The 14,996-nt window shown below is 43.3% G+C and overlaps 1 protein-coding gene across 8 annotated transcripts in view; it reads left to right on the top strand.

Annotated features, from left to right (window-relative positions):
* fubp3 (far upstream element (FUSE) binding protein 3) overlaps nucleotides 1–6,878 on the top strand; it is a 108,069-nt gene extending 101,191 nt beyond the window's left edge. For 5 of the 8 annotated variants that reach the window (XM_038781573.1, XM_038781570.1, XM_038781569.1 and 2 more), the window contains 3 exons: nucleotides 3,012–3,151; nucleotides 4,392–4,470; nucleotides 5,144–6,878. In XM_038781573.1, the coding sequence (XP_038637501.1) occupies nucleotides 3,012–3,151; nucleotides 4,392–4,442 (191 nt within the window). In that variant the 3' untranslated portion in view covers nucleotides 4,443–4,470; nucleotides 5,144–6,878. The remainder of the gene's footprint in view (nucleotides 1–3,011; nucleotides 3,152–4,391; nucleotides 4,471–5,143) is intronic. The other 3 variants (XM_038781574.1, XM_038781572.1, XM_038781571.1) reach the window with 1 other exon arrangement.
* The last annotated feature ends 8,118 nt before the right edge of the window (nucleotides 6,879–14,996 follow it).

The raw sequence follows: 14,996 nt of genomic DNA, 5'->3' as shown, positions 1-14,996 counted from the left end.
GCTCGTGACGCCCCTGATGTTCTCTACATTAATGCTATCATTGAATTCTACAGCACACAAGATTGTCGTTCAGCCCACTGTGTCTGCAAAGGCTGGCTCTGCAGAAGAGATGTAGCTCCACTCCTCTTTCCCCTGAGCCCTTCAGACTATTGTAAAACGCTAAAAGCTTCTCCTCAAACTCTATGCTTAGGAAATTGTTCAATTTCTGGGCCATGTGGTTTGAGTGACATAATTTGTTTTGTTCTGATGTGTCCAATTTACAATCTGTAACTATATGGCATACTTGGTATAAGTATTATACTCGTATGAGTATAATAGACTTATCAAAATAAGTAACAAGGAAATGGGGTGTTTCAGGAGTGGCATGAAAGGATTTTGACAGGTGTCTCGCTCCTGAGAAGCCACCTTCGATTAATTTGCATGTGCTCTTAGGCAACTGAATCAAAATGGTCCAGTCTGTGTAAACCTAGCTCAATTCAGCTACCAGCAGATAGTTGACGGGCCATTGTCTGCACTTCCCCTTGATCAGTATTCTGCTTTGATTCTGTAGAAAGAGCCTGCAGTACTTGTAGGAAATACTTATCTATCAAAATTGCTGTCAATTCAGTGATGTAATTTGATATCCACATATGCACGGCATCTGTAGGGGAGGGAAGGGAAAGAGGAAAATAATAAATTAAATGAAATTGATTGGATAACTGTTACAGTATGTGTGGAACAAAAGGATTGGAATAAAATGCTGACAGAGATTAGTTGAGGGAGTAGTGTCTTTGTTTTCCCACTCTAGACCTAAAATATCCAGTGTGTCTGAAAAGTATTATTGGTTGTTGCGCCAGTCAAACCTGTTCCCAAGTGAACAGGCCTTCGATATGGAAGAATTGCTTCTTACTTTTTCTGTATTTTGTCATATCAACCACTAATTGGACCGCGCAGGTGTCAGGAGGGTGAAAGACGAGTACGGCATGACTAACACAGTATTCTCCCAAACAACTTTAACATCCACCTGAAAGTTGCCTGGTGGCTGCGGAGGTTGGAGAGGAAAACCAATTGTTTTTTAAGTTTTTTTCCCCCTCAAAGGCATCCGTGCTTCACCATCTGTTTCTGGTTTCAGCAGTGACCTCAGTCGCTGGTTAAGCTCTGCAGGTTATTGGTGGCAAAAAAACGTTTCTCTGCTTTTCCAAGGAAAGGAGTGGAAAGAGCCACTGGGATGGTGGCCTTGCTGTGCCTTTGATTTTAGCATTGCTATTGTTTACGTAGCAACTGGAAATAAAACTGGTTTAGGTCACTGACATCAACAAACCTCACTGAAATAAATGATTGCTCTGAGCTCCCACTATCGCCGTATGGGTGGTGTACAGAGATCATAGGAACCTGGGCATTTACATTCTGCTGCGGTATAAAATAAGTTCTGATGACTTACACCAATGAAGCGCGGGTAGCTGTTTCTCTTCCTATGCCCTCACCTTGCCCCAAAACAAGCACAGCAATAATCCTCACTGCATGTCCAGAACAAGGTTGAAATTTGTCTCCTACCAGTGTTTCAATTCAATTGATTGCAAACTATACTTATGATTTCTAACTTTTTAATAAAATTACCATCACTGCAATACAAATTTCTGGCATCAAATTTTCATTCCAAATTATGATCCCTCCAATTAGGAATTTTTTTAAAATATAAGTTTAGAGGACCCGATTTTTTTTTTCAGTTCAGGGACAATTTGGCATGGCCAATCCACCTAACCTTCACATCTTTGGGCTGTGGGGGTGAAACCCATGCAGACAAGGGGAGAATGTGCAAACTACACTCGGACAGTGACCCAGGGCCGGGATTGAACCCGGGTCCTCAGCACCGTGAGGCAGCGGTGCTAACCACTGTGCCACCATGCCGCCCCTCCAATTAGGGATCTGACGCAGGAAAGAAATCTTAAACTTGATCCACTAAATAACGGTTTTCACCGTGTCTAAGTGGTAGCTCTCCTTCCTATCTCGTGTCGAGCATTGCAGATTCCAATTGAGCACAAAATCAAGGTGGATCATGCAGTACTGAGAGCAGTGCTACACTGTCAGAGGTGCAGTCTTTCAAATGAGGTACTGCCTGCTGTCTCAGCTGGATGTAAAAGATCCAGTGCTATTATTCTGAAGAAGCATTGGGAAATTCTCTGCCATGTCCTGGCCTTAATGAACAGCACAATAACAGATTATCTGGTCATTATCACATTGCTGTTTGTGGGATCTAGCTGTTGTTTTCCTTCCATTACAGTAGTGTAGGTAACGGGCTTTGGGATGTTCTTGGGATGTTCTGAGATCATTAAAGGTGCGATATAAATGCAGTTTTTTTAAGGGAATATTTGTTTGTTGATCTCTTCGCTACATTGCAAAAGCCCATACATTTGAACTAAGTTGATTTATATTGAGTCGGGGCTGAAAATCTGTTGATCCTTTGGAGTATTGGGGCCCCAGCAATGCTAGTCATTCTTCCTCATTGTGACATTGCCAGTATAGGAGATTCAAATTTAGTTTCCCGCAAGGAAGATTAAGAGAATCTGGGCAAATCGTGGTTCGTGAGGTAGTCTTGAATGCTGAGTGCTGCGTAGCATGGTTGTGGCGTTGTCATTAATTGTCATGTTTGGAAGGCAGATCTATAATGTGTATGGAAAATGCGAAAAGATTGAGAGTGAGCGAGTGAGAGAGACCTGCTGTGGCCATAGGTTACCAGGCTCAATGTGTCAAATGGCCTCTTCCTGTCTGTACACCAAGGTTGTCGAGTGTTAACTCCTCAATTCTCCCCAGCTTCATTGGGTCATTTCTCACAGCACTTCTGCCCTCTTGCCTTCTTTCTTTCCTCTTCCTTCTGCCCTGCCCCACCCCAATGTTCTGTTCCATTAGAAATTGATTAATTTTTCTGAATCATTGCACTGGTTTATTGTAATGTGCCATGCTTAATTTTGCAATTTTGGTGCCTGGTAAGATTACTTCTAATCCTGTTGTTTTTACTTCTCCTCCTTTATCAGCTCAGGCCACGGGAACTGCCCCAGGGACTCCGCAGCAGAGCTCCCAACCAGATTACAGTGCAGCCTGGGCAGAGTATTACCGACAGCAGGCAGCGTACTATGGACAGGCCACACAGCAAGGGCAGGCCCCTGGTCATCAGGTATGCAAGTAGTGCACATTTAAACATTACCATGGTGATTATGGCACAAAGTCTTGGACTAGTGGAGTGGGAGGACACTGGTAATTCCAGTTATCCCCCTCAGTCAGATTTCCTCCCTAAATCTTTCTGCCTCTCCACCTATTTCCTCAAAGATGTTCCTTATATTTCTTCGACCATGATTTTGATCACCTGTCCGAATAGCCCCTAATGTGGCTGTGTAGTTGATAATACTGCTGTGATGTGCCTTCAGGCATTTTATTCATTCGTGGGATGTACGCACTGCTGGCTAGGCCACCATTTATTGTCCATCCCCAATTGCCTTAGAAGGTGGTGGTGAACTGCCTTCAACCCCTGCAGTTCATGTGATGTAGGTACAACCACAGTGCTGTTAGGGAGGGAGGTATGGGATTCCCCCCTCCCCCACCCACTGTCAATATAAATAAGTCTTATCCAGTGCATGTGAATATAAACTGCATCTTCTGAATGGATTGAAATGAAGCAAATATGTCAGACTGAGTGTTCCTGGTTAAAGCCAAGTTGATGGATCATTTTCTATAATCAAATGGATGAATGCCATTTGCTGTGCAAAGCCAACTTAATTGTTGTAGCAATCAGCACTGAAATACATATAACTTCTAAATGACAGGTTACCAATTCTTCTTTTCTTTCTTCCTCTTTCCACAATAGGTTTTACACGGCTTTTATTTGTAAAGCCATGAAATTCTATTTTAGTGATTGGAATTGTTAAACTTGTTTCCTTGCTAGTGTTTTCCCTTCTCTATTCGGGTATGGTTCTGTGGGTCTTGCTAGATATCCATCGGTACAGTGTCCCATTAGTCATTCGATGTTTGTCGTCTTCACGGCATTCTTTAGCAAGCACCATAGACATACTCAGTATTATGCTGTCTGACTCTGACCTTGGCAGCCCCCGCACACACTTAAGTCACAGGGATCACTACCTAGCCATCAGCAGAGTACTCTGGCTGTGGTTGTATCTGCCCTTCCTAACCCATGGTGCTGAGGAGAGTTGTTAATGACCTTTATCACGACCCTGGTTAACTCAGCAAAGACCAGCTATTGAACATAGGATATGTATGACTCAGCTATTAACTGAATCGTCTTCGTGAATCACAGAGCATTTGCAGCACAGAAATAGGCTCAACTAGGTTTATGTTCCTCCGTACTTCATCTAATCTCATCAACGTAACTTTCTATTCCTTTCTCCCTCGTTCTTATCTAGCTTCCCCTTAAGTGCATCCACGCTAGTCACCTCAACTGCTCCTTGTGGTAGCGAGTTCCACATTCTAACCATTCTCTAGGTAAAGACGTTTCTCCTGCATTCCTTATTTGGATTTATTTGTGACTGTTTTATATTTATGGCTGCGATTTTGGGGATTTCCCCAGAAGCAATCGTCTTTTCCTTACCATAGCAAACTCCATCACAATTTTAAATTGGCAGAAACGCTTAAATGTAACGATTTATGGCAAAGAGAATTGGCTTTCTCCTTATGATTGTGGGTGAATGTATTGACGTGTGTGTGTGAGATAGTGATGAGGACAAGGAAGCTTCCTGGCCTATGCTGAGTTAGCCCATTTCAGCTGACCAATAGTGGTATGGTTACTACAGTTCCCCTTACAGACTCTAATAGGGCAACAACAAAAGAACAGCCTGGGGATTTGCCCCTGATCTCTATTCAGTGGTGTGTGCTGGAAGATTTGTGTGTAGATGTTGGGTGAAAAATGTGATGTGTCTCATATATGGTGATATTGGCCGACACTCTCGGTCAAGGCATCCCATGAGGAATAAGCACTTAACTAAGGTCGTGAAGAGCAAGTGAGTACCTAAGTACCACAACAACAACGAGGGCCTTCAGACAAGGAGGAGGCCACCTTGTATTCTCCTGAGGATCTCTCCATTTCTTCCAACCAAGACTCTCCTCCAGTGTCCCTGCAATTATGTTCTAACACGTTGTATCTCTTTCTCTGTTGCAGGATCAATAAATTGTCGTCCTTGTGATGAGATTTGAATCATTATGGGTGTGGAGCCTTTTTTAATAAAAAGGTTGAAAAGATTTATGACGCCTTGAAGAAGAAAAACGTATACTTTTGTTTCTGAACACTAGAGGGAAAAAAAAATACTTATTACGATAACTTTCTAGATTTACCATTAATGGAGTAATAGTGAAGTTGAGGGGTGCAGATGTTGTGGATTGAACACTCGGGGACCCTAAAACCAACACCATGGTTTGGACAGGCTAAAATGCGAATGGTGGTTTGTTCTGTTTTTTTTTTTTTAATTTTTTTAAAAAAAAGATTACTCCCCTACATCGGCAGCACTACAGGATAAGTTTTTAAAGTATAATAAATAGTAGTGTAGATGTGGGGGTTCAAAGACGGTGCATTGTTGAACTGTATACATCCCAACGATAGATGGGTAGGAATACTGGTGCTGGTACTGCATATCCTGAGACTCGGTAGTGGCAATGTACGAGTCCCAGGTATCGGTCTGGAGTTCTGTACAATACAGACTGAAAGGTACTAACGACCACGGTATATATATAATATATATTATATATATATATTAAAAAATATGTCTCACTTTTGTGAAACTGTGCCTGCATCCCTATGTGAGTGGGCACTCAATACAAAACTGTGTTGGACTGGTAAATTTTTGTACTGGTCCATTAATTCTGTGTAGGGAGGGGAGGGGGAAAGAAGAAAAAAAAGAAGTTAGCACAACAGACGCTTCTTTTTAAAAGGAGTTGAAAATGAGAACTGTGAATAATAATTTAATACTTTTTTCCAAAATACATGTTTTACGTAAGGTGACAGGCGGCAAAGATGAGGATTTAAAAAATGTATTTAAAAAAAATAATAAAAAAAAAGAACCTAGGCACATTTTGTAATTGATGAATGAAAATTGAACAGCAGCAGGGTGCACATCTGTACGTGGATGTAATGAAAGAACACTACCGTTCGCACTGTAGTCTGCCTGCCCCCCCTCCCCCACTCTATCCCCACCCCCACCCCCCTCCCCAAAAGAGTCCTGGACTGTTCGCATGCCTGAAAGGGGCCTCCAATGTGCTAAAGACTTGATGGTCATATACTTTCTCGGTTCTCTCCTGCGATTAGATTGCACCTGTCTGTGTAATTGCCTGATGAGAAAAGATGATACAATTAAATAAAAGTACAGGTTTTATTTTTTAGTATGAAAAAAAAATACAAAAAAGGTTGTTGTGTTTGGTATACACCTCTCTCAAATTTGGACTCGGCAAAGTCTCCACGAGCCATGCTAATGACTATTTTTTAATTCTTATTCTTACGTGGTGTGATCTAATATGTATGATTATGTTAGCAAGTGAATGAATCCTAGTATTAATTACGTATGTGAAAAAAAATAAGTTTTGATTAAGAAAAAAGGGATGTTATTAAGTTGAAGCTGTTTAACTTGTAGTATTTGCCTTTGTACAGTTAACAGTGTAGATAACCAGAGACTTTGGTTCTGTTTTTAATGACCTGAGGTTTACTGGACATTCCGTTTAAATTGTACTGATTTTTTTCTATTAATGCTCGAGATGTCTAACTTTGGAAAGTGTGACTGGTTTCAAAAGAGAAAAACAGCTCTGTGCAGCATGTTAAAGAGATGTATCCCTTTTATTTTACTGACACCTGCATTTTACACTATAATAAAATGTCCACAACATTTCTTTGTGGAAATTTGGCCTGACGTTTTGGCTTTGCTTAATTTGCTGGTGGGTCGAGGGCTCGCTGCCCTCTGTTTAATGGCCTTGTCCTCTTCCCGCCGCTCCTGCAGCAAGATAGGTCACATTTTTATTTCATTGAGGAGCCCCATGGAAAAGGACCAAGCCATTACTAAGGTTAAAACTGCAACACCAGAGGAAAGGAAGTAATGAAATCCAGACAGTGATTTAGATGTTGCTGTGCTTGTCTTTAATAACCTTGTGGGGAGAAAATTCTCAGAGGTGAGTTAATTTTGAGGTCCCGTTGAGAATGGGGATGGGGGGAGGTCTTCAAATTTAGCCCATACCATAGCAACTTGTGAAATTGAATTCATGAAAGTTTGATAATTTGGGGCTCGCACTTGAGAAAAGTTACTTTTTTTAAAAAATAAATTTAAAGTACCCAATTCTCTCTTTTTTCCCCCCCATTAGGGGTTATGGTGAGCAGGCGGGTAAGCGGAGCTGAGCCAACAAAAAGATCAGCCATGATCTTATTGAAATGCGAAGCAGGCTCGAGGGGCCAGATAGCCGACTCCTGCTCTTTGTTGTTATGTAGTTCGGTGTGGCCAGTCCACCGACCCTGCAATCCTTTGGGTTGTGGGTGTGAGACTCACGGGCGGCATGGTAGCACAGATGGCTTCACAACTCCAGGGTCCCAGGTTCGATTCCCGACTTGGGTCACTGTGCGGAGTCTGAACGTTCTCCCGTGTCTGCGTGGGTTTCCTCCCACAGTCCAAAGACGTGCAGCTTAGGTGGATTGGCCACCTAAATTGCCCTTGGGGGTTGGGTGGGGTTGCTGGGTTGCAGGTGGGGGCTTGAGCGGGGTGCTCTTTCCAAGGACCAGTGCAGTCTCGATGGACCAAATGGCCTCCTTCAGCACTGTAAATTCTGTCTATGTCTAACTTGAGAAAAATTACCAGGACAACTTTTTTTTGTTTGTTTATAAGCCCACTTGACTTGCTGATAGCGAAGCTGGTATACATGCATGTTCCAGCTGCACACTTACAGGCGTGGATCATTCTTTCCCTCTAAAATAACCTGGCAAGCCAATGGATAGCGGGTTGGGTAGATTGGTCACGCTGAATGGCCCCGTAGTGTCCAAAGGTTAGTTGGGGTTGCTGGGTTGTGGGGATAGGGTGGAGGTGTGCGCTTAAGTGGGTGCTCTTTCACGGGCTGGTGTAGACTCGATGAGTCAAATAGCCGCCTTCTGTACTGTAAATTCTATGATGCTATGTAAAGATGTGCAGGTTAGGTGGAGTTACAGGGTAGGGCGGGGAGGGTGTGTGGGCCCAGATAGGATGCTTTTTCGTAGGGTCGATGGGCTGAATGGCCTTCTTTTGTACTGTCGGGATTCTATGGAAAAGATAGGCTTCCATTCATATGGTGGCTTTCACCACTACAGGGCATCCCAAAATGTGTTACATCCAGTTAGGGTGGCCCGGTAGTACAGTGGTTAGCACAGTTGTGTCACAGCTCCAGGGTCCCAGGTTCAATTTCCCGCTGGGTCACTGTCTGTGCGGAGTCTGCACGTTCTCCCCGTGTCTGCCTGGGTTTCCTCCGGGTGTTCCGGTTTCCTCCCACAATCTTACCACCTGTGAAGCTTTATTTGCTGCATAATGGAGAATTGATGCTAAAGGGCGTCCACTAAAAGTTTTTCTTACCATATGCCTCCGGATTGAGGGCATGGGGGTGTGGGGGGAGAGAATTGGAGTTTGTTGCTATCCCAGCTTAATCTCTTCAAACCTGCTACTCCCAACAATTTTCCGACAGCTCAATAAGAAAGACTTGCATTTATGTGGTGCCTTTTGTTACCTTGACACATCCCAAGGTGCTTTATAGCACACAAAATAAATTTGTAGTGTAGGCACTCAGTTGTAATATAGGAAATGGGGGCGCCATTTACAGCAGTGTGATGATGAGTAGGTTTAATTATATTGATTGAGAGATACGTGTTCGCTAGTTCACCAGGGAGAACTTCCCCGCTCTTGGAAGTAGTGCTATGAGATTTTTCACACTCACCAGAGCAAGCGGTTTAATGTCTCTTCTGAATGATACTATCTCAGATAGCACAGCACCCTCAGTCCTGCACTGGAGTGCCAGCTTTGATGATTACGCTCATGTCCTGGAGTGGGGCTTGAATAGGTGAAGCAACCACTTTATTTGAATTCAGGTTAGGTTGTCAGTTCTCAAGTAAAACTTAACTCTCCAATAAAGTGCTTAAAATTTTCCATTGTGTTTTTTTTTGCCAGTTGCTATGGGCAGGAGAGGGAGGGCTCAGTCACTCTGTGGAATGACTGACATCGTGTCGTTAATAACTTTCAAATAACCAGCAGTACTTAATAATCCATGTGTAATTTCTTCCTTGAAGTCTTGGCAATGAGTGTAATAATTGTACTGACTGGTGAGCCGATTATCTGGAGGGTCTCTTACTGGAAGGAAATCCTATTGTAACATGAAAGAGATGCTTATCTCCTTTGATTGGATGTGTCTTGAAAGGTGGTTCATGGATGGGTGCAGGTGGCAGGCGGCCATACGGCCTTTCCTTTTCTCTGCGCTGTCAGCCAGGGTCATCGCCTCGGTTTCTCCAACCTGTGCTTACCGGCGAATTACTTGTGTCCATTCAATTGTTATTTAAGGTCGGCTGTGTGTTGAGTTGATATCACGCCAGTTTGGGGATTTCTACAGGGCTATCTTGTGGAGGGATTCTCACAGCATGGTTCAGTAAAATAAAAGGACATTTTTATAACTCTTTGATCCCCCTCCTCTCCCCCATTGCTTTGTTTTCTCTTTTCCTGTCCTGAAGATAGGTTGTGTTGCCCTCTTAGTCTCTGCTGCTTGACAGTCTTTTGCTGCCTTGCAACAATATCGATCATGCGTCGGCTTAAATAGTTGGTGTTGACCATCCTGTGGCACGGGGCATTGCAGCTCGTGCCAGTCATCTGTACTTGACTAATGAGGAGCAGAGGCCTTAGAACATTTTGTTTTCTCCTCTTTCTATCCCATGGAATTTGACGCCAGTTAAAGAACTCCCTATTCCCATCCGTTGAGAGAAGTACCTGAGTATTCCAGTTCAGAGCAGTTGCTAAAATATTCTTTGAATGATTGGTGCTGATTGCATTGCCAGGAGTATTGCGCGTCTTGGTGTGCAGATTTGGTGCAGAATCATCCCTGGGTTGGATAATTAAGCTCCCTGCAGTTACTACACTTTGAAAGAAAAACCTATTCCATTAGCTGTGAAGTGCTTGGGAAAATCCTGAGGTAGTGAAAGGTGCTATATAAATGCAAGTTCTTTCTTACGTGATCTTATTCAGTAACTGTTACTCTACCACTCTTCTGTCCCGAGTCATTCTCTAGATGTTAGCTGTCCTCTGGTACCTATGTTCAAATGTTGACACTCGGCAGTGAGCGGGAACCCTGCCTGGTTTCCCTCCTGCCTCCCAGGGCCATGGTCTATCTTTACTGAGGAAAGTTGTAGTATCCCTAAATGAGCTAACTCAGCAGATATTGTCAACAAACCTAGTCTTTTTTATAATAAAACTTCCTTTTTAAATTAACCCTATTGGTTGGATTCCATCATTAACCTGGGGCCACTCATTGAATCAGGTATTCACCTCGATCTCCTTCAGTTGGGAAAGGAGCAGTCAGGTGCTGTGGGATCTTCTGCAGAGACGGACAGAGCCTCAAATTTAACAATTCATTCAAAAGACTGATAATTCCAGTAAAGACAAGCCCATGTTGGCTTTCTCACCATGACTATACATAATCTTTATTAGTGTCACAAGTAGGCTTTCATTAACACTGCAGTGAAGTTACTGTGAAAATCCTGTGAAAATATATTTCATCCTCTTAAGATGCACAAAGTTTCAAGAACTTTGCTGTTTGTTTCACGCACAAGTGTGCGCTGGTGATTTCAACACTCCTGTTTGTCATTCTTTGGGAATCAACAACTGGGGACCTAATGCTTCTCTGGAGAACGAATAGAGGACTGCCTGCCCCCCCCCCCCCCCCCCCCTTAGTTAATACAGACATTGCCCCCAATGTGAAACTGCACATTCAATTGGCAACAGCATCCTGGACTAGAGAGGGGAAGAAACAGCTAATATCCTTGCTCTGCTCACTATCGAAAATTTATGCGGAGACATACAATAAGGATATGGTCACGTTTGACTGCAGTGTCCTCCACAGCTGTCATTTCTTCCCAGCCATAGATTAAGACATGAGAAAAGGTATTTGAATTAGGTGAAGGCCGACTGGTGCTTAAATTCGTATCTCCAAGAAAAAAGGTTAGAAGGAGGAGAATCATAGAAATGTTACAGCACAGAAGGAGGCCATCCTGCCCATCTTGTCCATGCCAGCCCTAGGACACCCAGGTGCCCTTCCTAATCCCACATTCCAGCACCCGGCCCATAGCCCTGTAACCTAGAGCACTTGAGGTGCAGATCCAGGTACTTTTTAAAAAGAGTTTAGGGTCTCTGCCTCCACCAACTCGGGCAGCAAATTCCTGACTACACTACCCTCTGCATAAAGTTTTTCCTCGGGTCCTCTCTACACCTTGTGCCACTTGAATCTATGTTCCCCTGGTTCTAGAATTCTCCTCCAGGGGAAACAATTGTATCCAGCCACCCTATCTCTTCCCCACATAATTTTGTACACCTTCATTTAAGTCACCCCTCAGCCTCCTTTGTTCCAAGGAAAATAATACCAACCTATCCAATCTCTCCTCGTAGCCACACTTTTCTAGCCCTGGCAACAAAGATCAACTGCACAGAAATCTGTCGCTGTATTGTGCTTGTCAGCATCTGGTTGTTAAATGTTAGCGGCGAAGATGACTGAGTCCTTATTCCCCAATCTGGGAACAAGGAAATGTGCATTGGATGGGAATAAAAGAGAATAAATGTCGATGGATTTATTTTCCTACGAGTCTGCCGAGAGATTATCTTCAAATGTATTATTCTTTGTTGGGTTGGCTGGTGAGGTTGGGTGAAACAATTGACTTTCATTTTGGGGATCTGGGTTTGAATTAAGCTCAGTCTGGTAATTGGCAAGTGAAAATATTCTAGTGTCTGCCCTTCTAGTGTCTTTAGCCAAAAGTAAAATTAATTGATGACGGTCTTGACAATGCAATATTTTTGCCGTGAATTGTGTGGCAGAAACCTTGTTTGTGAGTGTGGTAGGTGGGTCACTTGTGACATGGACCTTGTTCTTAATTGAATTGGGAATGACATGGAAAATAGGAGCAGGAGGAGACCATTTGGCCCTTCGATGCTGCTCCGCCATTCATTATGGTCATGGCTGATCATCCAATTCAATCGCCTGATTCCACCTCTTTCCCCCCCCCCCCCCCCCCCCCATATCCTTTGATCCCATTCGCCCCCAGTGCTTTATCTAACAACTACTTGAAAACATGCAATGTTTTGGCCTCAGCTGCACTCTGTGGTAGCGGATTCCACAGGCCGATCACACTTTGGTTGAAGAAATTTCTCCTTGTCTCTGTCCTAAATGGTCGACCCGTATCCTCAGACTGGGACCCCCTGGTTCTGGACACACCCACCATCAGGAACATCCCTCTTGCATCCACCCTGTCCAGTCCTATTAGAATTTATAGGTTTGTATGAGATTCCTCCCCCCCCCCCCCATTCTTATGAACTCCAGTGAATACAATCGTAACCGACTCAAACTCTCTGCATAAATCAGTCCCGCCATCCCAGGTATCAGTCTGGTAAACCTCTGCACATACTTTGTATTAGATGATGCACCCCTGGACTTTCCAAAGGTATTTGATAAAGTCCCTGACAACACTTATTTTGTAAGTAAAAGAACATGATATTAAAGAGAAGGTGGTAAGTTGGGTATATCATTGGTTAAGAGATGGGAGTCAGTAATGGTGAATAGATGTTTTTCTGACTGCAGAACTTGCCATAGGCAGCTCCAAGAGTTGGCATCCGGGCTATTAATTTTCCTTTCATATATAAATGACCTGGATTTGGGCATTGACAGTACAATATACAAATGATACAGACTGCTGAAATGAGCAGATGCAATTTAATATACCGTACATAAGTTTGAAGTGGGGAGGCAGTATAATCTAAATGGTATGGTTTTGGTGGTGAAGGGGTGGGATGCATATTTGCAAATCATTGCATCCCCTCAAACCCAGTGTTGACTTTAATGGACACTGAAAAATCAACCACTGTTGATTAATCTTCCATTTCCTTTGCTCCTGAAGGAGCTCATTCTGGCTGGTGTGTGATTCCATAGGCAGCAACCAGTATTCCACCCATGTAACCATTCTCCATATATCAACTCAGATCATGTATGTTCCCAGCGGGTCATCACAAGTTAACCTTGTTCCTGCCCTGAACAGATGCCCGCCTCAATAGGAAGTACTTGGCATAGTGACCAGGCCAATTTAAATCCTCCCCACCCAGCCCCACCTACCTATTTGCTCCAGTGCATGGAACTGTATGTGATAACCAACTCAATACAGACCAGAGATGCACCCTTGCTGTGAGCTACACAACCCTATACAAGATTGTCTTGGCCACCAGGCCACCTGAAGACATAAGTGGTTCTAGCTGCTTATAGATAACAGCCTACTGTGATGTGTGCACAAATCTTTCACTCTGAGGCTTGAAGTTAATGTAAGATTGAAACATTTGTCCCTGACATCTCTTCCTGTTGCTATAGATGGGAAATGTTTCCAAGAGTTTGTTTACATGACTGCTTGTGTCTGTGTGTGTGTGTACCATGTAAACTCGGACCAGCTTTGGTTCTGTCCACGGTCAGTTTTGACCATATTTGCTCCAGCCTTTCCTAACCTAAGCCAATTGGACCCACTCCATCGGCTGGTCCGAGTTAACATGAGCGTGCACAGCATTAAATTACTCCGTTAGCACCAATTCAAACTAAATGAGCAAACTCACTTAGAACAGAAGAGATGAAATACCATCCTGGCACACTTGGGTCCACTTGGCCTAGTTTATAGTACTTGTACATTGATTACAGTGCATAAAATAGAGTTTCATTATAAAGTGCAAACTGACCTTTAACTATCTCCACAAAAGGACCTACTCTTCCGGTACAGGCTTATAAAGGGAAAGTAGTTATGCAGCTGACCATTATCACTGATAACTGTTCATAACTTCCTCTCCCTCTGGCTCTTCTGAGATTTAACTGAGGCGGTAAACAACACCATATCTCGGGTATACAATGCTTTCCAATATCTGATACAAGTTTAGATGGGAAGTGTTTAGTTAGATGCATACAAATGCAGGTGTCTCCATTCTAAATGGAATTGCTTTCAGTTAGAATAAAGTAGTGGTACAAATTTCAATGAAGGCAAGCTGCTGAAGATCTCTACAGACTCATAATACTGTCATATACAAAATAGCAATCTGATCATCATTACAAAGGAGAGCAATGTTTGTTAATAGACAGCAGAGATATGTAATGTGAACACGATAATAGCTGTACAGCAGTATTGTATCATTTGTACAGAAGCATTATAATGTATTATACAGCAACTTGTGTGTCGTCGGTTGCCCCAACAGCTTCAGGGATGTCTACAATTCAATCAGAAAGACTTGCATTTATATAGAGCTTCTCACAAAAAGCTTTGTAGCCAAGAGTAATCACTCCTGTTCTTTTTTTAAAATAAATTAGAAAATGAAAATGAAAATCACTTACTGTCATAAGTAGGCTTCAAATGAAGTTACTGTGAAAAGCCCCTAGTCGCCACATTCCGGCGCCTGTTTGGGGAGGCTGGTAGAGGAATTGAACCGTGCTGCTGGCCTGCCTTCGTCTGCTTTAAAAGCCAGTGATTTAGCCCAGTGTGCTAAACCAGCCCCTGTTTAGAGTATGTTTAGAGTTTCCAATTAAGAGGCAATTTAGCGTGGCCAATCTACCTACCCTGCACATCTTTGAGTTGTGGGGGCGAAACCCACGCAGACACGGGGAGAATGTGCAAACTCCACACGGGCGGTGACCCAGAGCCGGGATCGAACCTGGGACCTCGGTGCCGTGAAGCAGGAGTGCTAACTACAGCGCCACCATGCTGCCCAATCACTCCTGTTCTGTAGAACTAGTGGCAGTGACCAGATAATGTT

Source organism: Scyliorhinus canicula, chromosome 21 (assembly GCF_902713615.1).
Source record: "Scyliorhinus canicula chromosome 21, sScyCan1.1, whole genome shotgun sequence".
Classification (NCBI taxonomy): Eukaryota; Metazoa; Chordata; class Chondrichthyes; order Carcharhiniformes; family Scyliorhinidae; genus Scyliorhinus; species Scyliorhinus canicula.
The sequence above is the reverse complement of the archived record's forward strand: the minus strand, read 5'-3'. Positions and strand labels throughout refer to the sequence as shown.